The sequence below is a fragment of the Netta rufina genome, assembly GCF_964035555.1.
Source record: "Netta rufina genome assembly, chromosome: 9".
Classification (NCBI taxonomy): Eukaryota; Metazoa; Chordata; class Aves; order Anseriformes; family Anatidae; genus Netta; species Netta rufina.
In genome coordinates, this window is record NC_140132.1 from 9,576,673 (window position 1) to 9,602,936 (window position 26,264).

At 48.3% G+C, this 26,264-nt stretch overlaps 2 protein-coding genes across 7 annotated transcripts in view; one reads left to right on the forward strand and one right to left on the reverse strand.

The window, feature by feature from the left end:
* Positions 1–2,819, reverse strand: part of UGGT1 (UDP-glucose glycoprotein glucosyltransferase 1) — a 43,396-nt gene extending 40,577 nt beyond the window's left edge. For both annotated transcript variants that reach the window (XM_084291949.1, XM_084291948.1), the window contains exons 1-3: positions 2,733–2,819; positions 1,661–1,798; positions 137–219 (exon numbers count right to left, since the gene is read on the reverse strand). In XM_084291949.1, coding sequence (XP_084148075.1) covers positions 137–219; positions 1,661–1,785 — 208 coding nt within the window. In that variant the 5' untranslated portion in view covers positions 1,786–1,798; positions 2,733–2,819. The remainder of the gene's footprint in view (positions 1–136; positions 220–1,660; positions 1,799–2,732) is intronic.
* A 78-nt stretch (positions 2,820–2,897) lies between these two features.
* Positions 2,898–25,492, forward strand: SAP130 (Sin3A associated protein 130). Of its 5 annotated transcripts, XR_014618702.1 has the most exons (22): positions 2,898–2,977; positions 3,374–3,491; positions 3,661–3,896; positions 4,272–4,430; positions 5,505–5,616; positions 7,058–7,182; positions 8,027–8,151; positions 8,709–8,859; positions 9,066–9,156; positions 9,424–9,528; positions 10,626–10,767; positions 11,035–11,156; positions 16,742–17,044; positions 17,979–18,150; positions 19,372–19,476; positions 20,226–20,587; positions 21,828–22,076; positions 22,370–22,495; positions 23,413–23,516; positions 23,751–23,883; positions 24,193–24,306; positions 24,535–24,556. XR_014618702.1 is itself a non-coding variant. In XM_084291891.1 (21 exons), exons 2-21 carry the CDS (start codon positions 3,380–3,382, stop codon positions 24,691–24,693), a joined length of 3,174 nt encoding a protein of 1,057 aa, XP_084148017.1. In that variant the 5' UTR covers positions 2,898–2,977; positions 3,374–3,379; the 3' UTR covers positions 24,694–25,492. The 5 variants fall into 5 exon arrangements, 4 of the variants coding, with proteins under 4 accessions (XP_084148017.1, XP_084148019.1, XP_084148018.1 ...); XM_084291891.1 differs by lacking the exon at positions 23,751–23,883 and having other exon boundaries at positions 24,535–25,492; XM_084291893.1 differs by lacking the exon at positions 23,751–23,883 and having other exon boundaries at positions 21,831–22,076; positions 24,535–25,492.
* The last annotated feature ends 772 nt before the right edge of the window (positions 25,493–26,264 follow it).

Sequence of the window (26,264 nt, forward strand, 5' to 3'; positions counted from 1 at the left end):
ACAATAAAAACATTACTGAAATCAGTCCTGATTGGATTGCTATAATGCTATACAATGGAGGACAAAACTTATTGGTTTATTTTTCAACCATCCCAATTTTCAGTCATCGTTCAAGAAAAATATTATGAAAGCTTACCATCATGTTCAGGTGTCTTAATATTTTGACTGGCTTCAACAAAGTTCCAGAATTTTTCTTGACCTTCTTCTGATAAAAATTCACTGAACAAGAAGAGAGGAGATAGCTAGGCCTTTCAAGTTTCTCCAAGTTACAATACTAATACTTTGTACAGCATTACAGAAAGTTAGCTCCTACTGTATGTTTATCCATATCAGAAAAGCACATGTTACTAGAAAAAGCAGACCAGGAAAAACAATACCAAAGCAATTAGTAGGTGCAGGCCAGGACAAACACATACTACATGAAAGAACCTCTCAAAGCATCTATTAAACTCTCAAGGCCCACTAGCAGTGGCGTATGTTCTGGCAGCTTTCCTCCTTCATGTATTTCTTTACTAGCCATTTTTTATGAGAAACATACAGTTTTGCTTATTTCGTTGTAATAACCTATAGTTTATTCGAACTACTGGCTTTGTAGGTGTTTCTTTCCTTTTTTCTTTCTTTTAAAAGAGCAATAAGAGAAGTCACAACTTCAGACCGTGACATAATTCCCCATATATTAAGTATATGATTATAGAGTGTTAGACAGCAAAATAATTCTCTCAACTTTGCTAACAACAAATACTTTATCAAGTCTAAACTCATAACATGCTTCATGCGCTAAAGGATGTTATGACACAAGCTTTGGAGCCCACTAGCTGCCACAGTAGCTTGTGTTTTCAAGACATTCTAACCTAACGTGACAGACATTAACTTAAGCGAAGAACCACAGTGCCAGGCTTAGCAAATCAAGCTCCAGAAGGAACTCGGCACTGCAGTGCTCTATCATTCTGGAGTTCAGCCCAGATGAACAATCCTACCCGAAGTCTTTCCTAATGGTTAGGTTACAAGTGAAGGCCTCGGCACATTATTACTGCTTACTATTTCCTAGCCTTCTAGGGAGAGCTTTCCTGCCAAGTTCCTCTAAGGTTTCTCCAGCAGAGTGTTTAACATTATCAGGGTCTTTAATTCCTGGCATTAACACCTGAGCTTTGTATTGTATTGCTTGAGGATTCTTCAGTCTTAAAACAGAATTTCTAAAGAGAACGTTACAGAAAAATAATTTCACCTCGGACCCCCCTGTCTTGTCACCCAGAGCCATGCCCATTTCAATGAAGCCCATCAACGTCCACCTGTTTTCATATGAAAATTGCTGCCCCAACTGCAGCAACTCCCTGGGGACACCGGGGTATGTCAAGGTACCCAGGTAGGAGCAAATGGGATTTTTCTGACTGCTGCTCAAGAGCTGACATATAAGAGTGTTGACATTATACAGCCATGGGAACACAGCAGCAGGTCCGTGTCACATGAAATGGAAGCAAAGCCCTCTGCGGCATACTGGACAGTTAGCCAGCTGATGCTAGTGCTTATAACTAAGCTGAAACATCACATAATAATCTCGTGGTAAACACTAAAAATGTAGTTTACAGTTTTTAAAAACAGATAAATTATATTATCCTCGAAGCATATACTGATTTGCAAATGAAAATCACAATGACCTTACCTTGTTTCAAGTAACAGAGGAGTTGAAGACCACTTTGTAGTTAGCGATGTTGTCACAGCCTTAGAATCCCCCTTTACAAGTGAAGAGCTGAACCAGATTCCAAGAACTGCAACAAGTATTCCCATTTTATAGGGAAGCCTAAAAAAGATGAAGAAAAAAGTTAGCTTTGCCTTGCCTCTTTTTGTAAGTAGAGAATCCCACATATCCAAGGACATTAAGGCATTTTAAGATTCAGTGGCCTGCTTCATGTAATAAATCAGTTAAATAATCAGGGTCCTACCTAGGCTAACAAAAATCAAATATACTATTGAAAACATGAAAAGAGGCAAAGATTTTAAATATGACCCCTAAGCTACAATTGAAGCTAAGCCAACTCCAGCTTCCTCTATACTTGTGCTTTCAGATAAACTCACTTCTCTTCTGGGGCACACATGCCATATGCTACTGGCTTTAAGGAGACATGCTACAATCACAGAATGGCCTGGGTTGGAAGGGACCCCAAGGATCGCCCAGTTCCAACCCCTCGCCATGGGCAGGGCCACCACCCACTAGACCAGGCTGCTCAGGGCCTCATCTAACCTGGCCTCGAACACCTCCAGGGCTGGGGCACCCCCAACCTCTCTGGGCAACCCGTGCCAGTGCCTCACCGCCCTCTGAGTGCAGAATTTCCTCCTGACCTCCAATTTCAGCCTCCCCTCTTCCAGTTTAGAGCCCTTCCCCCGGTCCTGTCACCATCTGGCCGCGCAGAGCCTCTCCCCACCCTTTCCACGAGACCCTTCCAAGCACCGCGGGGCTGCAGCAAGGCCCCCCAGGCCCTCCCCTCAGGGGGCCGGGCACCCCTAGCCCCCCCCGCCTGCCTCCACAGCAGCTGCTCCAGCACCGCCCGTCCCGTGCCCCCCCCGGCCTTGCTGTGCCAGCCCCACACGGCCGGTGTCTGCGCAGCGCGAGGCAGCGGGCATCTCCCGGTACCGCAGCATCGCCGAAACCGGGAGATAAAAAAAATTAATAAAGGCTCAGCCGGTACCGATCAGCGCCCGCCCCCCCCCTCCGCGGGGCTCCCTCAGGCCCGCACCTGCCGCCCGCCGCTGCCGCCCCTCCGCCGCTTCCGGGCCCGGCGCTTCCGGTGCCGGCCGGGCGGGGCAGCAGCGCGGCCGTGCCGCCATGGCGGGGCGAGGGGCGGGGCTTGGAGGCGGCAGCCAATGAGCCGCGGGGTCGGCGCGGGGGGCGGGGCCGGTCTCAGCCAATCGCCCGAGGGCGGCGGCGGAAGCGAAGCTCGGGGCTCGGCGGCGGCGGGGCCGCGGCGCGGAGCGGGGCCAGGTGAGGCGGCGGCGGGCGGGGACGGGAAGGGGGCCGGGGGGCGGCGCGGCGGGGACGGGGCGAGCACGGGGCGAGCCGAGACCGCGCCCGGCGGCGGTGCTGCGGGTGGGGAGGGGGATCGGGATCGGGACCGGGATCGGGACCGGGACGGGAACAGCGACCGGGACCGGGAGCGGGGCTGGGAGCGGGGCCGCGCCAGGCCGCCCGCGCAGCCCCAGGCCGGGTGCGGGGTGCGGGCAGCCCCGGCCGCAGCCCCGGCCCCGGCCCCGCTGTGGGAACATCCGGGCTCCGCCGGGGGGGCGGGGCCAGGCGGGGCGCGGAGGGGGGGGCGGGGGTTGCGGGGGGCGGGGCCGTGACGCAGCGCGCGCAGTAGCGGTAACGGAGCGCTGCCCGCAGGCGGCCATGAGCTCGCAGCAGTTCCCCCGCTCGGGAGCGCCGCCCGCAGCCCTGGGACCAGCGCCGCCGCCCAGCCCCGCCAGCGGCCCCGCGGGGCTCGTCGGGACCCCGGGCACAGGTACGGGGAGGAACGGGGGCGGGGAGCAACGGGTGGAAGGGAGGGGGGGTGGGGGGAGCTCGGCGGGGCGCGGCCCCGTGCCCGCGGTGCCCGCTCGGGGGGCTGGGGGGCGGTGCGGTGCGGGCGGTGCCCGTGTCCCCGCCGTGCCCTCAGCCCCTTCTCTCCGCAGCGGGCGATGAGCCGGGCCGCGACGCGGAAGCCGCCCCCAGGGAGCACCTGGGCGCCGGGGCGCCGCTGCCCGCCCGCGAGGAGAAGCAGGAGCCGGTGGTGGTGCGGCCCTACCCGCAGGTGCAGATGCTGGCCCAGCACCACCCGGTCCCGCCCGGAGCCCCGGTGACCGTCACGGCGCCGCCGGCGCACCTGAGCCCTGCCGTGCCCCTCTCCTTCTCCGACGGGCTCATGAAGGTAACGGGGGCGCAGGGAGAAAGCGCGTTTGAGTTGGGAAAGGGGAGCTCGGTTCTGGTTTATTTATTCCCTTGCAGTAATTCTGAGCTAGCCCTGGCTGTATTTCTGTATTTAATTGCTGGAGTGCTGGGTATAGTATATAAATGTAAATTATAGCAAGAGCCTTGCTGCTTTCGGTTCTTACTCTTTCCCTTTGTCCCATGTGAAAATGGAGTGGCTTTGAACAGCCAGCATCCTTATTTTTCAAACACCTGACTATGCCTGTCCTCAGGCAAAGCAGGCTTTCTCTCTGGGCTGTCACTCACAGAAACGTTCTTTTCAACACCGAGCTGTTGCTTGGAGTTGCCAATGCTCCTGCCTTGGTGTTTCTTGCAGCCTCCCTTGAAGCCCACCATGCCCAGCCGGCCCATTGCTCCTGCTCCACCCTCCACTCTCTCGGCTCCCACAAAGGTTCCTGGACAAGTCACTGTCACTATGGAAAGCAACATCCCGCAGGCTCCGACAATTCCTGTGGCAACAATCAGTGGACAACAGGTTTGTTCCTTGTGTTCCAGCTCCCTGCAAGGTCAGATCAATGGTAAAAGCAGGGCTCTTGCAGCAGGAGGGAAGGCAGCGGGCAGACTTCCCGATTTGGTGGACACTGTTTGTTGATCAGTTGTGCTTGGAGCACTAAACCTCCGCCTCAGTTAGCACTAGCTCTTTAGAAAGCTGCTGGTTTGTTGTAACCATCTGACTGACGTAGCACAGTGAGGCTGCAATAGCAGAAACCTATCCAAAAGCTGTTACGGAGCTGACTCTTTCCTCAAAAGCTCCTGCTGCTTCCCTGTTAGTTGGAGCATTCACAGTATAGACAACCTGTTGGAATTCATTACTGCAGCGTTCTTTAGCTTTCCTGGGAGCAGACCAGAAGATACTGGTGAGCAGTTCAGTTTTGCAGTATGTTCTTAGTAGACCACTAGTGACAGAATTTGGGGGGGATGGAGGTGTGAAGATAATGATTTAGATTTTTTTTCCCTTCTAATTTTGAGTGCAGAGCCAGACCTTGTAATTTAAAGCTGGTGTGCCAGAATGCTCATCGCTAGCCCTCTGAAGTCTCAGGGCTTTGTTGCAAAGTACCTTTAAGTGGATTTGAGTTTGGTTGGCTAAGAATGGGCTGTTATCTTCATTAATACCCATGGGAAGTCCAGCCTTATTAGAAAACAGAATTAATTTGTCACAGCATTTGCCAGGATGCCACTATTCTTTTGCCTTTAATGGCAAGGCGGAATGAATCTGTGCCTTAGGAGTCACTAATGACAGAACAGACATCTCTCAGGTTGACATGCATGTTACTGCCAACTCATCCAAGTGCCAGCCAGAAAAGTAGATCTCTGAAATGTGAATGTCTTCCATGAACAGCGTCAGCTGTCTTTAATTTCATCCCGTAGAAACATCTCACTGTTTCTCTGCTCACTTGTAATGCATGTAACCTCTGTACACCATGTATTTCTATGAAATCTCATTTCTGTGTTTGGTTCTCTTATGTGGTAATGCTGATAGCGTGCCCATGAATTTTCATGAATGCAGCTCCTATCTTATTCTGGATTCCTTTCTCTTTTAACTCTGCAGGGCCATCCCAGTAACTTGCACCATATCATGGCTACCAATGTACAGATGTCTATCATCAGAAGTAGTGCTCCTGGGCCTCCGCTACACATTGGAGCTTCTCACTTGCCCCGAGGTAAAGATCTTGCTGTGCTGTCGCTGCTGTCTGTGCGGGACCTCTTGGGGGCAGTGCACCTGGCCTCCTCTGAAAGTCGCCTTGCTGCTAACACAGCCAGTATTCCAGCTGTTAAGGCTGCTGGCACAAATAGGACTTGAGGCAACTGCTGGCCTTTTAAGCATTATGTTGCCTTCAGTCATTTAAGGCAGCAGTATGTGACAGTTTTTAAAATGCTGGCAGGTGGCAGCACTTGAGTTACTCTCCTTCTGTGCTGTTAATAGTGAACGCTTTCAGGGAAAAATACATGTTGGTATAGATTGGCCTGTTGTGCAGAATGTCACACTCTTGGTAGTAAGCAATGCTCACCTGTGACCGACCACCTCTCAGTGGCACGTGAGCAGTTAAAGTTCTGAAGCATGTTCTTGCACCCACCTGACACTGGATCTTTCATGAATGCAGTTGCACATGCTGGTGTTTTGTGTGCGTTTGTTTGCCCTCGGGTTTAGTGCTGATACTAACGGCAGGCTCCTGTCTCCCAGGATTTTGGTTGCTATGGCTTAGAAAACAGATCAGCCCCTTAAAAGAAGCTCTGTGTTCAGCACACTCTGATTTCTGATCAGTTTTACTTTTCAAAGGCTTATGGGTTGGATTTCCAGTTCAAGTTTAAACTGATCTGAATTTCAATGTACCATTTATATTTTTCTTTCATATTAAATACAAAATGTATTTGTAGCTGAACTAAAACGTATTCTTGTTCACCTGATTCTCGTGTGACAAGAAACACAAACTTTTTATTTTCATTTATCTCTGCTCCTTCTCTCTTTCTCTCAGCTTGCATACTACGTTTTGAGGTAATAATTTAAATTAGGGACACTTACAGAAGCTATGCAGTCCAGACAATAAAATGATTTCAAGGCCGCTTACCTTTCAGAGTTATTTTGTATGATCAGCAGTCAGCAAACCATAGACAAATAAACCACAGTTCTGTGCTGTTGCAGGTTTACAAGCTTTTGTTGTTATTGTTGTTTTGTTTTCCTTCTATTTATTGTGCATGTATTTTTCTTCTGAACTTCAGTAGATGCAGGAAGATTGTTGTTGGTTTCGCGTATTAGGCTTATTTACATGCTAGCCCGCTAATGCAGCTGTTCAAATTATTTGTACTAATACTATTTGTACTACCATATCTAGGAATAGAAGAAGATCAGATTTACAATATGAGGTTATTATAGGGGAATGAGAAGCACTAATGAACCCAATTCACTCAAAATGCCTGCCCTTCCCACATACTTTTGTGCATCTCGAGTATTTTTGTTGCAAACATTATATGTAAACCAAAGTCAACTGAAGTGAACTGTGTTCAAACTGGAATACGTAGCAGTTAACGTAAGAGTCTGTCTCTGCAGTTGTAGGGGAGCCATTTGTGTATGTGGTATTTTAACACACTTTGTGTGCTTCCCAGGTGCAGCGGCTGCTGCAGTGATGTCCAGTTCTAAAGTAACTACAGTCCTGAGACCAGCTTCACAGTTGCCAAACGCAGCTACAGCTCAGCCAGCGGTTCAGCACATCATTCATCAACCAATCCAGGCAGGTAGCAGCCAGACAGCTCTGCAGAACACTAGCCACCTGCTCCGAATTCTTCCTGGCACCAATTTGTGATACAGAAGCTGTCATTGTGTGTTTCCTAGGATGAGGCTGTTGTCAGCTCTTCCAATTCAGTCTTTCATATATCGATTTCTGAAAGCAAGCAGTGAAAAAATTGCATTAGTCATGTGGTTTTATTTCCTTTGTAGAGTTGGTACTAGACATCCTTGCTTGATTTTTAACCATTTGTAATGTGATAACAAAGTGAGAAGAAGACTTACTGTAGATCTACACAAGTTTTAGACTCTGAAAGGCTGAATGTGTTATGCAGATGAGGGTTATTCTTAAATTATTGTATTGGTATAGAATAAAAAAATCACCTTAATATGCTGCTGGGTATCTCAGCTTATGTACGTGTGTAAGGAAAAAATTGTAGGTGTCTTCTCTCTGCAGTAGTGTTCAAGGATCAAGGGTCAAATATCTTTACTTCATGATTTCAGTAAGGACCTCAAAGTAATCATCTTTGACTTCATGAATATACCTAGTACAGGGTTTATTTCCATTCTGAAGGGAGCTGACCTTTGTTTTTTTCTCCTAAAAATGCTTGCAAGTCCTGCATTATATTCATACATACCAGGTCACTGATTCCCTCTAGTGTACGTGTTTTAAAAATCAAAATGGATCTCCTAAGGAGCTTGCAGATCAAATCAGAAAGACTGGAAGCATTCTAGAATGCCAAAACTGAGTGATAAAATCTAGAAAATGCAGTTTTAGTCAAGTAATTCCGAGTTACTCTCTAAATTGTAGAATTTCTTTTCTGATCTCTCTTTTGTGTTTGTTTTTGTAGTCTCGTCCGCCTGTGACGACTTCAAGCACTATTCCTCCTGCTGTGGTGGCGACTGTCTCAGCCACAAGAGCTCAGTCCCCTGTCATAACTACAACAGCAGCACATGCTACAGAGTCAACCCTCAGGTAAAGATGCTGGAGGCAAATTCTTTGAAACCTACAGTGCTCTAACTTTACGGAGGCTGCAGGAAGAGGAAACGTGTTAGTCATCGCAAGCTGATTATTCTCTGGATGTGGGATGATATAATACAAAAATAGTAATGCTTGTACAGTGCAAATGCTTTCAGTTCTGTGAATAAAAATTACTATAAATGCGAACTGTTGCTCTGCCTTACAAGAAAGAAAGGGTTTAACAAATCAGTTGTGAGCTGCTGCTTCCTGGAAAGCAGAGTTTCTCTTTTAGAAGTTGTGGCTAATTCAGCCCATCTTCTTTATGAAGACACAGTAAGAAATGACATATAAATGTTGTAAAGCATCCATGACAGAAAAAGCTCTTTCTACAGAGCTGCTTAGGGTGGATGCCTGATGACAGAACAGCGTAGCTTGAGTTTTTTATGTCACTTTGCCATGTATTTGATAGCAGTGCTGCTCTCAGTGAGAACAAAGCCAGGTGTCACTGCACTTTGTCTTTTGGATTCAGTATCCACAGGGTCATCTGCATGATTGTTTCTCTTTCTCTGCAGCCGACCCACACTGTCTATCCAGCAGCACCCTCCTTCTGCAGCTATCAGTATTCAGCGGCCCGCGCAGCCACGGGACACGGCGACTCGCATTACGCTGCCGTCTCACCCGGCTATCGGAACGCAGAAGCCACAGCTCCACACCATGGCCCAGGTAGACTGGAAGAGGAGGGGGGAAGCCCTTGGGCTGCTTTCAGGCATCTTTTGTTTACATGTGGCTGGATAAGATTACATTTGGGAAAAGAGTAATGGGTTAGAAATTAACATTCTTTATAGTCAGTGCAATGTGATTCCAATCTAAGTAAATATTAAAAATGTACTGGTCTCTTAACTTGAAGCTTTTTTCTTTTTTTTAAATAGAAAACCATTTTCAGTACTGGTACTCCAGTGGCAGCAGCAACAGTGGCACCTATTTTAGCAACTAATACCATTGCTTCAGCAACCACAGCTGGTGAGTTCTCATGATGCTGTTGTGAGGGATTTGTTTTTTCCTCACTGAAGATGGCCCGTAGTTAGTGTTGCGGGAATCTTTCTTTATGGTAAAGACAGAATTTGGATGTGCATGGTCATTGTTCAGGAGATAAATTGCTGAATTCTTCAGGGGGTTGTCCAGGTTGGGTTTTTTGCTGTGTTAATTTGGGTATAGATGGTATAGATATACTTGTGTGATTGGGCTCCATAGAAACATCTTGTATGTTGTGTTTTTATTCTTTCTTAGGTTCTGTTTCTCACACCCAAGCACCTACAAGCACCATTGTCACCATGACAATGCCCTCCCATTCTTCCCATGCTACAGCTGTCACAACCTCAAACATCCCAGTTGGTGAGTGATTTCAGTTCCAAGAAGAACGTGTAACTAATGTTTCAATTTTACTGTTTACGTTATCAGTGTTTGTGTATATTAGCAAATTAAGGAGGGGAAGAAAATCAGTACAAGCTGGGAGAAGCTAATTAACAGGTCTGCTGTGGCACAGCTTTTGTTTTTTAACACCAGGAAGAAATAGATGCTCTAGGAGGAATAAGTAATAAAATGGCTCATTAACTTAATTAAGTTTTTAGACAAACTTGGGTCTTTTGGCATTTCAGAACCTGCACTGTATGTACTAGAAGTTGAAGCTGCTTCATGATAGAGTATAGCTTTCTTAGCTGATTTTTGCAAGTTGCTTCCTATGCTTTTGGAAGCAATAGGTTATAGCCCATTCAGGTTGTGTTAACGCCTTCACTTGAGGGTAAAACAGCTCAAGTCTAAAAATGCGGAAACTATTTGCCTGGATGTAGAATCTGCCTGAGATGTTTCCAACAGCTTAAGCTTCCGCTGTTAATCTCCTCCGTTCTCCTGCCCACCTCCTTATGTTCTTGTTCTCTTGAAACTTTTTAATATCTTTCCCTGCTGTAAATTTCCAAGGAGTGAAGTTCCATCTTGATACACCAGTGTTAAGCTTTTGTAGGTGTTTTCTTTCATTTCTTTGCCTCTATGTGTACTTGCCTACCTTTTTTCTCATTTTCCTTGGTCTCTGTCAAGCTTTGCTTTGAAAACTTAGATAAATAAGTTCTTGACAACAGAATGGATAGAGCTGATTGTTTACGAACAAAATATAACTTCAATTGAGTTCTGGAGTAACTCAGCCTTCTACCAAATAACAGTTACATATGCATTTAACATACACATTTATAATGTCTTTGAATTCTGGTACAAATCAGTTGGGGGAGGGGGGAAAGAGGTGGATTTACTTAGTTTTCCATATTCATTCTTCCTATTGAGAAAATATGTCATCACTGTGGATAGGAAATTACTGGGAAGAGGGGATATCTTGGGAGTGGGGCTGGGTGTTTTTTCTTTTTAAGAGACCTCGTCTCAACTTTGCAGTGTCTGTACTAATTTGTCCTTTGTTCACTGATTACGTGTTTGTCTTTGCACAGCTAAAGTGGTTCCTCAGCAAATCACGCATACTTCTCCCCGCATCCAGTCTGACTACACAGCAGAAAGGAGTAACCTCATACCCCTCTCTAGTCACCGGGCGTCTCCAAACCCAGTAGCAATGGAAACCAGGAATGACAACAGGTAGGGAGATAACATTTCTATGAACCAGAGAGTGTGAATAGATTCTGAGTGCCTTGCTGCTTTTCTGGGTTAGGATATACAAAAAAAAAAAAAGTGGTTTTGAAAACCGGCAAGGGATTTAGCAGTTTTGAATTAATCATGAGAGTTAATATACTTGATAGCTTACGACAGATGAGATACAAAGTTTAGGAAGTGGCCCCAAGGCAGGGGTTGAAGATGAACGGTTGAAATGGTGTGTGTGATGCTTGTTCTCTTTGATGCCTACAGGCAGTCTGTGCCTGTCCAGTTCCAGTACTTCTTACCAACGTACCCGCCCTCTGCCTATCCCCTGACTGCGCACACCTATACCCCCATCACCAGCTCCGTGTCCACCATTCGCCAGTATCCAGGTAAGAGGAGCTCTGGGGCGAGCCAAGGCTTTTGTTGAGTTGTTAGTTCATGTGCAAGCTTTAGGGATGGAAGCAGCTAAGAAGTTTGTGTGCTCAGCTCTGACAGCTTGTCGCAAAGTCTTTGACTTCTTGTTGGCTGAAGGGAAAACATAAGGAGTATTGAACTACTTCAGAGGCCTACTAAGCATAGCTAATAATCATTTTCCCAGGATTTTCATGTTTGATATCCAGATATTTTGCCTCTCCTGATCTGATTTCACAGATCAAAACCAGTTCAACTCCTCCAAAAAAGATGAGCTCTTTATGCATCTTCATTCCCTTATCTTTAAATACATAGTTTGAGAAACATAAACCAAAAATTGAGAGAACAAGTTGCACTGCAAGCAGTTGTGTTCTGTTTAAAAGAACTAGGCAGGTTAACAGGTTTGAACTGGTGCAGTAGTTTGCAGGTTGGCTCACATGATACATGTTTTTGGCTACATAGTCATCCCAGACTTAAATTATTTGCCTGAGACAAAGCTTGAAGCACTTCTACCTTACTGAGTGGCTAAGGACAGTTCTCTGTGATATGGTAATTCCCACAATCCCAGATCTGGATTTTTATGGAGTATCTGTGTCTGCTGGTAGCACGTTACCCTTGGCCGGTACAGAGGGGAGTTGGAAGGACATGGAGCCTGCAAATCCCATTTGCTGAATGGGAAAGCATACACAGGGAATTAGTGCAGTACTGCGGCCTGTTTTTTGTCATTGAGGTTGGAAATTGTCATTGAAATTACAGTTGCAAGTCTTGACTATAAGTCCTGTCTTGATTTGAGGTGGGCTCCAGGATAATAAAATGACTTATGATAGGGATGAGGGGCCTCTCTGTACCTTCCTGTGCTTTGGCTGGAGTCGTTTTAAAGGAGGATATGTGGGTAAGTGGTGGTACTTGGTGTTGGTAGCAGTGACTGGGTGGTTACAGAGCCCTTGATGAAAGCTTTTTTTTTTTTTTGTGCTGTAGGGCATCAGGAAGCAGGGACAGATGTTGGAGGAGTGTCAGTGTTGCCACAGGGACGTTGTGCAAGACCTCAAAGCAGACTGTCAGGAGTTCTGCTACTGCTAGCATGTTGGGCCAATGACAGGATAATACTGACTTCTAAAAAGATGAAGGCTCACCAGTAGCTCACTGACAGAGACATTTGGTTTATTAAATTGATTGGAAGCATCAGTTGACAATACTAATTAGGGCAGTAACTGGTGACACCTCAAAGTGGAGAATTCCGAGTGTCAGGAGGGACTTGAACCCCTGCTGAGGACAGCCACTGGAGAACTTAGAACATAGTGCAGACTTTTTAATATCACTGAGCTCTAAGGAGTACTGCTGTGGTATTTTGAGGAAGGATGTTGAGAAGACCCGAGCTTTCCAAGGGCTTGGTTGTGTTTACATAGTTTCAGAAATGATTTTGTTGGATAGACAGTCCTGCAACAATTGTTTCACATAACATGTACTTGTGACAGAATTAATACAGAGAAGTCACATTAGGGACCTGGTGCTGTATTTCAGGCTTTTGACAGCTGTTTTTGGAGTGACTTGTTAGCACAAGAACTTCTCATTGAAATCCTGTGACAAAACCAGCTTGGTCTGTGATGAGAAGGCTCGCTGCTGTTTGCAGGCAAGCCCACTGTTAGCAAGTTAGCACTTGATTTTGGTGTGCTGCTGTAGAAATTGCATTACTGTTCTGTAATGACTGAAACTCTGGAGGTCCAGGAGCTGCAGGTAGCCCAGCATCACTGTGAAGTGCCCCCTGGGAGGAGCGCAGCAGGATGCCTCACAGTAGATCTGGAAAGATGGAATCAACACTACTCAGAGCTGTAAATCCAAATGAATGAATTGGACTTACAAGGCAGGTGAATCACTTGGAACACTGTTTTGCCGCAGAGATTTCATGATTGTTTTAGCTGCGAGATACAGTCTATAATTGCAAGCCCTGTTCTGAGTCAGATAGGATTGTATTCAAGTTCAGAAGTTTGTCCAGCTACACAAATAAAATTATTTTGCTTATGTGGCCGGGGAAAGGAGGGGTAGAAGTAGGCTTCATTTTAAGGTACTTACGCTTGAGTCTCTGTCCTTGCCACTTGCTTAGATACAGTCAATGTTGGTCTTCTAAATGATGTAGTTAGCTCTGTGAAAGACTCTCTTGAAAAGGAGATTTCTTTCTAAAATTGATTTAGACTTGTAATTTAAGCTGGGAAAACACCAAGTATTGATACTTAAAAAGCCTTGTGTAAAAAGGTTAATAATGCTGTAGTGAGCAAAAATAGTACACAGATTTAGGGGAAAACGGATCCTGGGCCAGGAGCTAGCGGGGCTCATTGAGAGGGCTTTAAACTAGGTAAGAAGGGGGATGGGGCTGAAACAAGGCTTGTTGGAGCTGTGCCAGGGGGAACAATGGCAAGGCTGGGGGATAAGGCAATGGCCCAGCTGAAGTGCATCTACACCAATGCACGCAGCGTGGGTAACAAACAGGAGGAGCTGGAAGCCATCGTGCAGCAGGCAGGCTATGACTTGATTGCCATCATGGAGTCGTGGTGGGACCAGTCTCATGACTGGAGTGTTGCAATGCCTGGCTATAAGCTCTATAGAAGGGACAGGCAGCACAGAAGGGGTGGTGGTGTGGCTCTCTATATTAGAGAGTCTTTCGAGGTTGTAGAACTCGAGGCTGGGAATGACAAGGTTGAGTCCCTTTGGGTTAGGATCGGCGGGAAGGCCAACAAGGCTAGTGTCCTGGTCGGGGTCTGTGATAGACCGCCGAACCAGGATGAGGAGACGGATGAGTTCTACAGGCAGCTGGCAGAAGTTGCGAAATCATCGGCGCTTGTTCTTGTGGGGGACTTCAACTTCCCTGACATATCCTGGAAGCACAACACAGCCCAGAGAAAGCAGTCTAGGAGGTTTCTGGAGAGCGTGGAAGATAGCTTCCTGACGCAGCTGGTTAGTGAGCCTACCAGGGGTGGCGCCCCGCTAGACCTTCTCTTCACAAACAGAGAAGGACTGGTGGAGGACGTGATTGTCGGGAGCTGTCTTGGGCAGAGTGACCACGCAATGGTGGAGTTCACTATTCTTGGCGAGGCCAGGAAGGGGACCAGTAAAACCGCTGTATTGGACTTTCGGAGGGCTGACTTTGAGCTGCTCAGGACACTGGTTGGTGGAGTCCCTTGGGAGGTGGTTCTGAAGGGCAGAGGGGTCCAGGAAGGCTGGGCGCTCTTCAAGAGGGAAATCTTAATGGCGCAGGAACGGTCTGTCCCCATGTGCCCAAAGACGAGCCGGCGTGGAAGAAGACCGGCCTGGCTCAACAGAGAGTTGCAGCTTGAGTTTAGGAGAAAGAAGAGGGTTTATAATCTTTGGAAAAAAGGGCGAGCCACTGAGGAGGACTATAAGGAGGTTACGAGGCTGTGCAGGGACAAAATTAGAAAGGCCAAAGCTCATCTGAAGCTCAATCTGGCTACTGCCGTTAAAGATAACAAAAAATCTTTTTACAAATACATCAACGCGAAACAGGACTAAGGAGAATCTCCATCCTTTACTGGATGCGGGGGGAAACCTTGTTACAAAAGATGAGGAAACGGTGGAGGTGCTCAATGCCTTCTTTGCCTCAGTCTTCAGCGGCAATACCAGTTGCTCTCTGGATACCCAGTACCCTGAGCTGGTGGAAGGGGATGGGGAGCAGGATGTGGCCCTCACTATCCACGAAGAAATGGTTGGCGACCTGCTACGGCACTTGGATGTGTGCAAGTTGATGGGGCCGGATGGGATCCACCCAAGGGTACTGAGAGAACTGGCAGAGGAGCTGGCCAAGCCACTGTCCATCATTTATCAGCAGTCCTGGCTATCGGGGGAGGTCCCAATCGACCGGCGGCTAGCAAACGTGACGCCCATCTACAAGGGCCGGAGGGCAGACCCAGGGAACTACAGGCCTGTCAGTTTGACCTCAGTGCCAGGGAAGCTCATGGAGCAGATTATCTTGAGAGTCATCACGCAGCACTTGCAGGGCAAGCAGGCGATCAGGCCCAGTCAGCATGGGTTTATGAAAGGCAGGTCCTGCTTGACGAACCTGATCTCCTTCTATGACACAGTGACGCACTTGGTGGATGAGAGAAAGGCTGTGGATGTGGTCTACCTTGACTTCAGCAAGGCTTTTGATGCTGTCTCCCACAGCATTCTCCTCAAGAAACTGGCTGCTCTTGGCTTGGACTGGCGCACGCTTCGTTGGGTTAGAAACTGGCTGGATAGCCGGGCCCAAAGAGTCGTGGTGAATGGAGCCAAGTCCAGTTGGAGGCCAGTCACTAGTGGCGTCCCCCAGGGCTGGGTGCTGGGGCCGGTCCTCTTTAATATCTTCATCGATGATCTGGACGAGGGCATCAAGTGCAGCCTCAGTAAGTTTGCAGATGACACCAAGTTAGGTGCGTGTGTCGATCTGCTTGAGGGTAGGAAAGCTCTGCAGGAGGATCTGGATAGGCTGCACCGATGGGCTGAGGCCAACTGCATGAAGTTCAACAAGGCCAAGTGCCGGGTCCTGCACCTGGGGCGCAATAACCCCAAGCAGAGCTACAGGCTGGGAGAGGAATGGTTGGAGAGCTGCCAGGCAGAGAAGGACCTGGGAGTGATGGTGGATAGTCGGCTGAATATGAGCCAGCAGCGTGCTCAGGTGGCCAAGAAGGCCAACGGCATCCTGGCTTGTATCAGGAACAGTGTGACCAGCAGGGCTAGGGAGGTGATCGTCCCCCTGTACTCGGCTCTGGTGAGGCCGCACCTCGAGTACTGTGTTCAGTTTTGGGCCCCTCGCTACAAGAAGGACATCGAGGTGCTTGAGCGGGTGCAGAGAAGGGCGACGAAGCTGGTGAGGGGCCTGGAGAACAAGTCCTACGAGGAGCGGCTGAGGGAGCTGGGCTTGTTCAGCCTGGAGAAGAGGAGGCTCAGGGGCGACCTTATCGCTCTCTACAGGTACCTTAAAGGAGGCTGTAGCGAGGTGGGGGTTGGTCTGTTCTCCCACATGCCTGGTGACAGGACGAGGGGGAATGGGCTTAAGTTGAGCCAGGGGAGTTTTAGGTTGGATGTTAGGAAGAACTTCTTTACTGAAAGGGTTTTTAGACATTGGAACAGGCTGCCCAGGGAAGTGGTGGAGTCACCATCCCTGGAGGTCTTTAAAAGACGTTTAGATGTAGAGCTTAGGGATATGGTTTAGTGGGGACTGTTAGTGTTAGGTCAGAGGTTGGACTCAATGATCTTGAGGTCTCTTCCAACCTAGAAATTCTGTGATTCTGTGACTTCTGAGGTCGGGTATGGAAATGTAATTTCAACTTAACTTTAAAGTCGATCTTTTCTCTCTTGCAATATGGAATGAAAATAAACAGTAATTTTGAATTCTTCTGGCAGACAACCTGACCTGTCCACTCTCAAATTCACTACCGCTTCAAGCAGGTTGGCAAATTATTTATTTTTTTTAAAGAAAAATAGTCTTTGAGAGTAAATACTGGAGAGAAGGGGGGGGGAGGGACAGCGGCAACCCGCGCTAGGGGTGATGAGGTGTCTGTGTTGCTGTTTGCAGTGTCAGCCCAGGCGCCCAACTCAGCCATCACGGCTCAGACTGGCGTCGGGGTGGCCTCCACCGTGCACCTCAACCCCATGCAGCTGATGACCGTGGATGCCTCTCACGCCCGGCACATCCAGGGCATCCAGCCGGCGCCCATCGGTGCCCAAGGGATCCAACCAGCACCCATCGGCGCCCAGGGGATCCAGCCGGCGCCCATCGGCACGCAGGGACTGCACCCAGCTGCACCCATCAGCACGCAGGGACTGCAGCCAGCACCAATCGGCGCCCAGCAGCCCCAGGCTGACCCCAAGACCTCAGGTGAGTGCCCTCACACTGAGCCTGCAGGTGGCAGGACGTGACCCCGCGTCTGTAACCACCCCACAAGGGTCTGTGTCCCCAGAAGGGTGCAAGGCACGTTCGTCCCAGCGCTCTCCTGGAGAGCACTTCTTACCTCAGGGAAGGTCATTCTTGCCGAAGCGCACCAGGGAGAGCTGCGGGTGGGGGTTGAATGGGTTATTTCAGCGGGAAAAAGAATGGCAGTGCCTGAGCTTGAACGGTTCCCTTTAGTAAGGCCCTGTGGGGAGAGCCATTGAAAAGTAGGTAACACTTACGGAACTGCGCCAGCTGTGAGTTAGATCACATGAGCAGTTAAAACATGGCTAGGTGCCTTAAGCACTCTGTAAATTGGTCTTGGACTGTGATGAAAACGCATTTTATGAAAAATGATTGGCCTGACGGAGTCCCGGTGACATGCTGAAGGGAACGTGGCAGCCAAGCAGTGCGCTGTTTGCGGTGCCAGTGGGGGTGTTGTGTGCCCTCCCCAGCTGCCCAGCACCAGCTGGTTGGCCAGGCGGGCTTTGGCAGACGGTCGGAACACAAACACAGCTCACAGTGCTCACCTACAAGTTGCCGCGTTGTCCAGGAGTTGTCCAGTTGCCAGGAGTGTTAGCCAGTTGACCCACCTGTGCTGGTGATCTCCCTAGCCATTTCTGTTTCTTCAGGACAACGTATTTCTGTAGCAACAGCTGTTGGGGTATCTTCCTTCTACCTGGCAGCTGGTCTAGTTACCAAATTGCCTGTAGTGAAGGTACTGGTTATGAAGTAGTGTGAAGGCACTGCTGGTAAAGGTTGAGGGAGTCGAAGGAGCACAGACAGCACGTACTCTGCAGACGCCTCCTTTGTCATCACACTTAAGTAACTGCTGCTTCTCCTTATCTGTTCTCTCTCCCATATCGATGTCTGTCCTCCCCAGCAGTAGTCTTGGCGGATGGAGCCACCATTGTAGCCAATCCTATTAGCAACACGTTCAATACAGCTTCTGCAGCAACTACAGTTGTTCAAACCCACAGCCAGAGTGCCAGTGCCCCAGCCCAGGGCTCTTCCCCACGCCCAAGCATCCTCCGGAAGAAACCAACTACAGATGGGTGAGTGGGATTGAAGGTGACACACAAATGATACTTCTGTGCAATCCAGTCCAGCTAAATGGAATCATTTTCTGTAGATAAGAAAAGTTCTAGCAGGTTATTCAGTCAGCAGTGGTTGTGAGTAACCTGCTGCTCTGTGAAACATGTTTTCTTCTCCCCTGGGGCAAGCTATCGTTTCCTCTTACTCTCAGTAACAAGATGTCTCTAGTTCTTGCAAGTGACCTTTTGAAGGAAAGTGTTTTTTATTAATCTAAGCCAGAAAGCCTCAAATCCAAAGAGCTCAATCTACTAAAATTAGAAATCTGTGCTTTGATTTCAGTGCTTTTCTTGGAAGAATCTGGATGGGTAGTAAGGACAGGATTAGTACCCTGCTGTGAAAACTGATTGGGGAAAAAAAAGGTGGGGGAAGTAATGTAAGCCAGAAAACACACAATATTTTCAGAGTTTGATTTTGAATGTCTGAATAAAGAGGCAGGAGACAACGTTAAAGTTAACAATCCATTTCCTCCTGACTAACAACTGAAAATGCTGGGAATTGATGTGTCCTATGAGACTAAAATTGCTTTTTTTTATTTATTTGGGTGGAAACCTTCTTCTAAGGCAGGAAAGGTGCAGGCTGTAAAACTGAAGCATAAATGGAAGAAGCAGAATCACTGAAGAATTTTTCTATTTGAGAGGCTGACTGTTTGAGACAACAGTTTCACTTTCAGCCCTGCAGGAGATAGAACAGCCTCTAAAATGCTTTTCTGCATGCAGCACTGTGCTGTCTAACATCCATGGTCAGGGTTTGGAGATCTTGGAGTCAGGCTTTGATGCAGCCTAGTCCAGCTAAGCAAAGCAGCTGCCTGGCTGAGCACTGTTTAGTTCCAGATAGTTTGCTCAGACCTGTGATAGCAGTGGAAGGCACTGATGTGGCCAGACCTCCCTTTTTTTCCTGACACCTGGAGCCTGGCAGTCTCAGTAACATGCCCTGGCATTTCTGGAGGAGTCCCAAATGTGAGGGAGACTGGGCCAGATCAACTAACCAGTTATCTTTAAAGAAAGTAAAACTTAAAGACTAATTCGGTTCAAAGCTGAGACTTTCTGTAGCAGACCAGTTATATCTGGGTCATTGCGCTCAGCTTAGCTCCTCTCCTGTTTTTTGGGTCAATTCCTTTGCTCTCAGGGGTATTTACCTTTGTATCAGAGAGGTGGGAATTTAGATTGGTCCATGTCTTACAGGCTGGCAGTCCGGAAAAGCTTAATTCCACCTCAGCCACCTGAAGTAGCTAGCACGCGTGTGGAGAATACTATGCGCAGCACGTCTGGATCACCAAGGCCTGCTGGGTAAGACTGCAAGACAACCAGCTGCGTTGTACTGGTTTTATTGTGTGTGTTTGACTTCTGGTGGTTGATATTGAAGCGTTTTCTCTTGTGAAATTTATTTTGTATTTGTCCGTGTGACAACTTTGAACAGCCTTGAGTAACTCTGCTGTTGAGAAGCTGAGGCAGGAACCTTTTAAACGATGTCCTTAGGAGCTTTCAAGAGGTGGGAGGGACGTAACACAAAAAATATCATGCTGCGTTAAAGACTGGGCCTTTAAAGATTTTTTCTAGATTTCTTGGGATTTAATCCTAAAGAAAGTTAAATGGATCTTCTACCCTGTTTCAGTGCTTGTGTCCAGTTGCTTTATAGCTCATCGTTTTAAAACTATTAGCCACAGTGGGAGCTCCCACAAAGTGGATGAGGGGCAGTGCAGCTTTGGGTAAAGTTCTTCTTGTTTGCACTGCAAAAGTGCCGTGCTCCTTTTTAGAGTGTTTGGAAGCCATCTGGAATTAGTCGTGAGATTTTGCTTGTACACTGCGTGGAAGAAAACAGCATCCAAAACAAAAGGTTAGAGGGCACAAAGGGGGAAGAAAATGTGTTGGAGGTAATGACACCTGCTGCTGTCACTGCACTCGTTACTGAGCCAGGTGTTATTTACTGGCGCAGGAAAACAGAAGTAGTCTGAATCTGGCTTGGCTCAGTGTGCTAGAAGGTCATGACTGCGATGCCACTAACTTCGCTTCGTTGTGCTTGTTTTCCAATTTCACAGTGCCAAGCCCAAACCCGAAATTCACGTGTCCATGGCCACTCCGGTCACGGTGTCTATGGAGGCAGTGTCTAACCAGGGCGGTGAGCAGCCCACCATCGCGGTGCCCCCTTCCTCCCAGCAGCCCCCTTCTGCCATCCCAACGATCATCGCAGCAGCCAGCCCCACCGCACAGCCCACAGCAGCTCTGTCCACCATTCCAGGAGCCGTCCCAGCTGCTCCACCGACTTCTACCACAATTGTGGCTGCCCCTGCTCCTCCATCCACCATGAGCGGTGCCCTTTCAGCAGTGCTGGGGCCTGCAGTACCGGAGATAAAAATCAAAGAGGAAGTAGAACCCATGGACATTATGCGACCAGTATCTGGTAGGTTGCTGCTAAGCATCAAGTTGTTTCTCTTGTTGTTGATGCAGTGGGGAACTTGGGATTTCAACATAACCATCCTGAAAATAAAACTGCCTCTCTTTCGTGGCAGCACATAACATAAGTCACAGAGTTCCTTTATGCTTTCTTTGTCACAGTTGTCTTCCCACTGCTCTCCAGTAGAGAACAGGGACATGGTTTAGGTGATGTAATCAAGGTATGAAGTGCTATATGATTAGAGTATGAAGTCTTAGTGGCCCAGTGAATAGAATGGAAAGCAAAGATTTGGTTGACAGTTAAGCTGAAACTTCAGATCAGCTTCTAACTCCCAGGAAGAAAGGGCATTGCAATGTCTGAGGTGTTCCTGTCCCAAATATTAAGAATTGCAGGGTAGCAACTTGACAAGTGCATTTTCTTTTCCCCCCCCCAGAGTGCTTCTTTGCCTTCTCCTTAACCTTCTGTGAAATCACTCAGTGTCAGCACTGTTTTGTTAGTGTTCAAATGATCCAGCTCCAGAGGGTCTGTGCAAATTGCTTGCTTAAAACACAGTTATCAGTAGTGCCAATATAATACAAATCCGTACAGTTATTTTGGTTAAGAGATCTCATGCCAGAAATTCTGCTGTGGATTATGCAGCACATTTGTCTCAGTCACGGCTGATCGAGTTTTTCCCTGCAAATGTCAGGGAGTATTCCCTCCAGCTACCTGCCGCTCTGCTGCCAGACTGAGAGGCCTGTTGGGGTGTGCAGTAACCTGCTGACGCAGTGCTGTTGACTTGGCAGGGCAAGAACTCCTGCAAGGAGAGTACTGCAGTCCCGAGTTGACTGCATCTGGCCCTGTACTTGCATTGCAAAGGGAACACACTTGCTATTGACTGATCTGTGCTCTGAACATCCATTCAAAGATGTCTTCTTCGCAGTACCATTAGCACAGATTCCTTTTTGTAGCATTCAACTCCATAAGTTTTTAAAATTAAGGAACTGAGTGAGAACTGTCTGCTCTCATTCTTCATGTCGTTGTCCATGTACGTAAGGATCTCAGGGTACAAGCATTGTCCCAGTGATTGGTCCTGGCTTAGTGTCTGCCCTTGTACAGGTGTGGAGCTGACGCGCATCTACAATGGAATGCACGCTCCTCACAATGCACTGAAACAGCAAATAGTGGTGGTGATGGCACTCAGGTAATGCCAGTGTTACCTTTACGCTGCTGATAGCTTGACTTCTTTTCCTTTCTTTCTTCTCAGCAGTCCCTCCTTTGAGCACAAGCACTGTCTCTCCATCTCTGGCATTGCTGGCCAACAACCTTTCAATGCCTCCAAGTGATTTGCCACCTGGTGCCTCCCCAAGGAAGAAACCCCGCAAGCAGCAGCATGTCATCTCCACAGAGGAAGGGGACATGATGGAAACAAATAGTACCGACGATGAGAAATCCACTGCCAAAAGTTTGCTGGTGAAGGCAGAGAAACGCAAGTCTCCTCCAAAGGAATATATAGGTAATGTCATCTCTGCTGACCTTTTTTCCTCTTCAAACGTATGTATTATTTCTTCCCCTTTTCTCATAAAGGCACTCTGTCACTCTGCTTCCAAAATGTAACTAATACAGAATCCAACTGTCTGATCCTCAGTGTTTTCTATATAGTGATGTTCAGGGGAAATGACCTTTTTCAAAATGGAGATGTATGAGGTGTGGTGCTTCCTCATCTTCTCTCACAGTTACTGTCATGCTGATCTCCCACTTTCACCTGCCTAACGATAATAACGCAGTTATTCCTGAATCCTTTTCTAGATGAGGAGGGTGTGAGGTACGTCCCTGTGCGCCCGAGGCCACCTATCACTCTGCTTCGTCATTACCGCAATCCCTGGAAAGCTGCTTACCACCACTTCCAGAGATACAGCGACGTCCGCGTGAAAGGTCAGTCTGCAGCTCCGACCGGACACTGGGGCGTGTGGGGCTTCAGCACACTTTGTGTCTGAAAAACACTCCTGGCTCCTCCACGTTGATGAGCAGTGCCACAGAAATTGCGTTCCTTGCAATCGGGAAAAACAAGGATTGATCAAGTGATCTAATAGCTTCATTAGCTAGCTGTTGCCTGAATCTCTCTCAAAACAGGGAAGAAAGAAAGGGAAGGAGCCTATAGACGATTAGACAAAATTGTCTAATTCTGTAAGATCGTACGTTTATTGAGAAATGTATTTATTTAGAAGGATAGAAACTTACTAAAGGAAGGAATTCTTAAATGATATGCTATGGTGATACGCTCTGGTTTAGTTTTCAGATCATCTTCTTATCTAACAAACCTGCCAATTTAATAAAATAAAACTAGGTTTCAAGTAACAAGTCTTTCGAACTAACAGATGAGTCTTGTGGGCTTTTAAATCTTTTTTGCTCTATTAAGAGGAAAAATGAGATCAGACACTGCTTTTTTATGCTGTTTAGCTCACCTTAGACTCTTTAAGTGGATGTTTTTTTTGCAACTATCTGAAGACATCAAGGAGGGAGTGGATATGTATTTCAGTGGGATGGGATGGACCACCCACTCTTCCATATAGGATACTTGAAACAGTGCTACATTTTTGAAAAAAAGGGAAACACTCCTCAACAGTGAAAAGAAAAATTCTGGAAATACATTTAACCCATTAACGAGCAAGAGCAGCCTTCAGATATGGGACAGATGGGTAGCTACATTCCTTCCCCAATCAAAATGTTGCTTATTTCCACTTACTAGGACGTGTAAAAAGCAGAAGCTAGGCTAAAGTTTTTGTTTGAGAACAGAGGCCTGGTGAATTTGTGAAGTTTGTGTAACCTAAGTTTGCATTTCTTGGTGACAGAAGAGAAGAAAGCAATGCTCCAGGAGATCGCCAATCAGAAGGGTGTATCCTGTCGTGCGCAAGGGTGGAAGGTCCATCTCTGTGCGGCACAGCTGCTGCAGCTGGTAGGTGAAGGGGACTCGCCTGCTACCTACAGCACGGGGGAGCACGGAGTTGTGTAAGACAGGGTTTTTACAAGCTCAGTACATGCTCATCTGACACTGGGAAACCATAAGCTGGTGTGTAGTGCCCAAAGGGAGTGGGATGCGCTTTCCCCTTTCTCAGGAATGTGGCATAAGTGGCTTGGAAACTTAGTGTTGATTTTGCTCCAGACATAAGAGCTGATGTATTTTGTACAGATGATCAAAATTGGCAACTCCCTCCTGCTGATGCACAGGTCTGAAGAAGCGTCTGTTTGGGATGGTGCGGCTGATCTGAGGAGGCAGCACTGATCCACATTCCTGGATGCTTCTGTTTCAGGTTGGGGGTGAGGTAGGTGCTCTGCATTCTAGCACCAAACTCCCCAAAACCTCTGCATTCCTGGAATAGCATTGTGAGAGAGAGGGGAAACAGTTCTGGTTAGGTTCCATACTTGTTCAGAAGTGGAGCAATCCTGTAAATAGAATGTTAGTACGAATGAATAGTGCCACACTTCACATCAGAGGCTCCATCTTCTGAATTACTAACATGAGCAGCTGAGAGGGGAACAGATTATCATCATCTCTGCGTAGATGTCTTAATGTGGGCAAACGTTTTCTGGCCTAGCGGCGAACCTTTTCATGAAGTGCTAATGTCTTTTAGACCAACCTGGAGCATGACGTGTATGAGAGACTGACTACCCTACAGGAGGGACTCATTCCTAAGAAAAAGGCAGCCACTGATGATGACTTGCATCGAATCAATGAACTCATACAGGTACGTTCCCATGGCCTCTCAGCACAAGAGAACTGTTCTAGCCTTAATTACAAAATATCCTGCTGTGGTTAATGAGTGCTAAAGCACTCATAAATAAATAAATAAATAAATAAATCACAGAGGTACTCTTTCTGTGTTTGAAGCATCATCAGTTAAAGGTGGTGTTACAAAAAGGAAGAGCAATTGTTTAGGCTAGCTGCTGTTACTGACAGTAGTATTTCATTTCAGGGGAATATGCAGAGGTGCAAACTTGTGATGGATCAAATCAATGAGGCTCGAGACTCGATGCTGAAGGTCTTGGATCACAAGGATCGTGTTCTGAAGCTTCTAAACAAGAACGGAACTGTCAAGAAGGTATCCAAATTAAAGCGAAAGGAGAAGGTCTAAAGCCAGAATAATGACTCTGGAAATGGAGAACGTGTACAGAATGGAGTTGAAACCTTTTGTAGTTTGGGTTTATTTCTAAGAAGAGCATCTGAATAAAACGGCTGAGTTTAGGGAACAGCTGACAAGAGATGGACACGTGAAGCTTGGTGACCTGAAGGGATTGTCAGTGACCTGTCATAATGAACAACACTTTCTCTCAGGCTCATCTGTTTTTTTTTTTTTCTAGTCTTTGCAGTCCCATTTGTTTAACCCTCCTCATGTGTCAGTGCCTACTAATTGGAACTAGTGCTGCAGTGTGTGGGGGACAGTGCTGTCCTTCTGTGCTGCAGCGTAGGGGTTAAGTATCCACCAGGTGTGCGAGCAGCTGTAGTAGATTCTGCAGGAGCCATCAAGAAGAGCCAAACCCAGACAGCCGTGCTCTGAAGCACTGAGTGACACTGCGTTCAGTGACCCCATTCAGTTCTTGTTCTTCTGACCTTCCAGTGTCTGAAGCAGCCTTCTTAAGCCCGTGCCACCGCGCTGGGAGATCTGCCATGCTCAGTCTCCTATGGTTCACGAGTCCTAGCTGTCAATCTGAAAAACAGTTTAAAAAAAAAAAAAAAAAAAGAGGGGGTGGGGGAGAAATCATTTCCAAGTGATTTTTGTAGTGTCCGTGTGTGTGTCCATGTTGGTGTTCTGGGATCCTTGTCCTGAAGTACCTCTGGGGGCAGCGTACTTCCCGTAGCTGGTGTAACGTTACCTGTATGTACCACATACATCTGAAACCATTAATAAAGGACGTGGGCGTTTTTGTATGTGAGCGCTTTGTGCACCTTGATCCTCGTGGGGCGCTTACACCTGGAACCTGGACCCCAAAACCTAGGGGAGGGGGGAAAGCTGTGGGGAGCAGCCAGCCCCGTGTGCTGCACTGGGGCAGGGAGCTCTCAGATTCACGCTGCAGCCCCTAAAGACGATGGCAGAGGTGCTGTTTGGTGGTAAAAGTTACCAAATTGGCTCATTCCCCGTGTCCCCATCCCTTCCACAGCCTCCCCCAGGGCTCTCAGGCGCCCTCCCCTCAGCCTGAGGCGCTCCCCGGGCTGAGGGGGGGGGGGGGGGGGAGGGGCCAGGCCGGGCTCCTCAGGAGCTGCTCCCCCCCCCTCCCGCGCTCCTCAGGGGCAGCCCAAGCCCCGCGCGGGGGGAGGGAGCCCTCTCCCCCCTCCCTGCGCGGCGCATGGCAGCGCCCTCACGCTCCTCTCCCTCCGCGCCAATCGCAGAGCGGCGGCGGCGTCACGTGCCGCGCTCCCCACTCGCTGCCCTTCGTCCCGTCAGCAGCCGCGGCGGGCCCCCCGCCCGCCTCTATGGTTCCGCGCGGGGGAACGAGCGCCCCCGCTGCCCGCGGCGGGGCCGACGGGAGGCGGGCGGACTATGCCCATTCCCGCGGCCGGGCGGGCGGCAGGAGGCGGCCGGGCTCGCGCCGGACCTGCCCTCGGCCCCGCGCCCCGCTCCCCTCGCTGCCGGCCCGCGGCCCCGCCGGGCACGCGGCGCCCTGAGGCGGCGGCGGGGCGGCGGCTGGGCTGAGGCGGCCCTCGGGA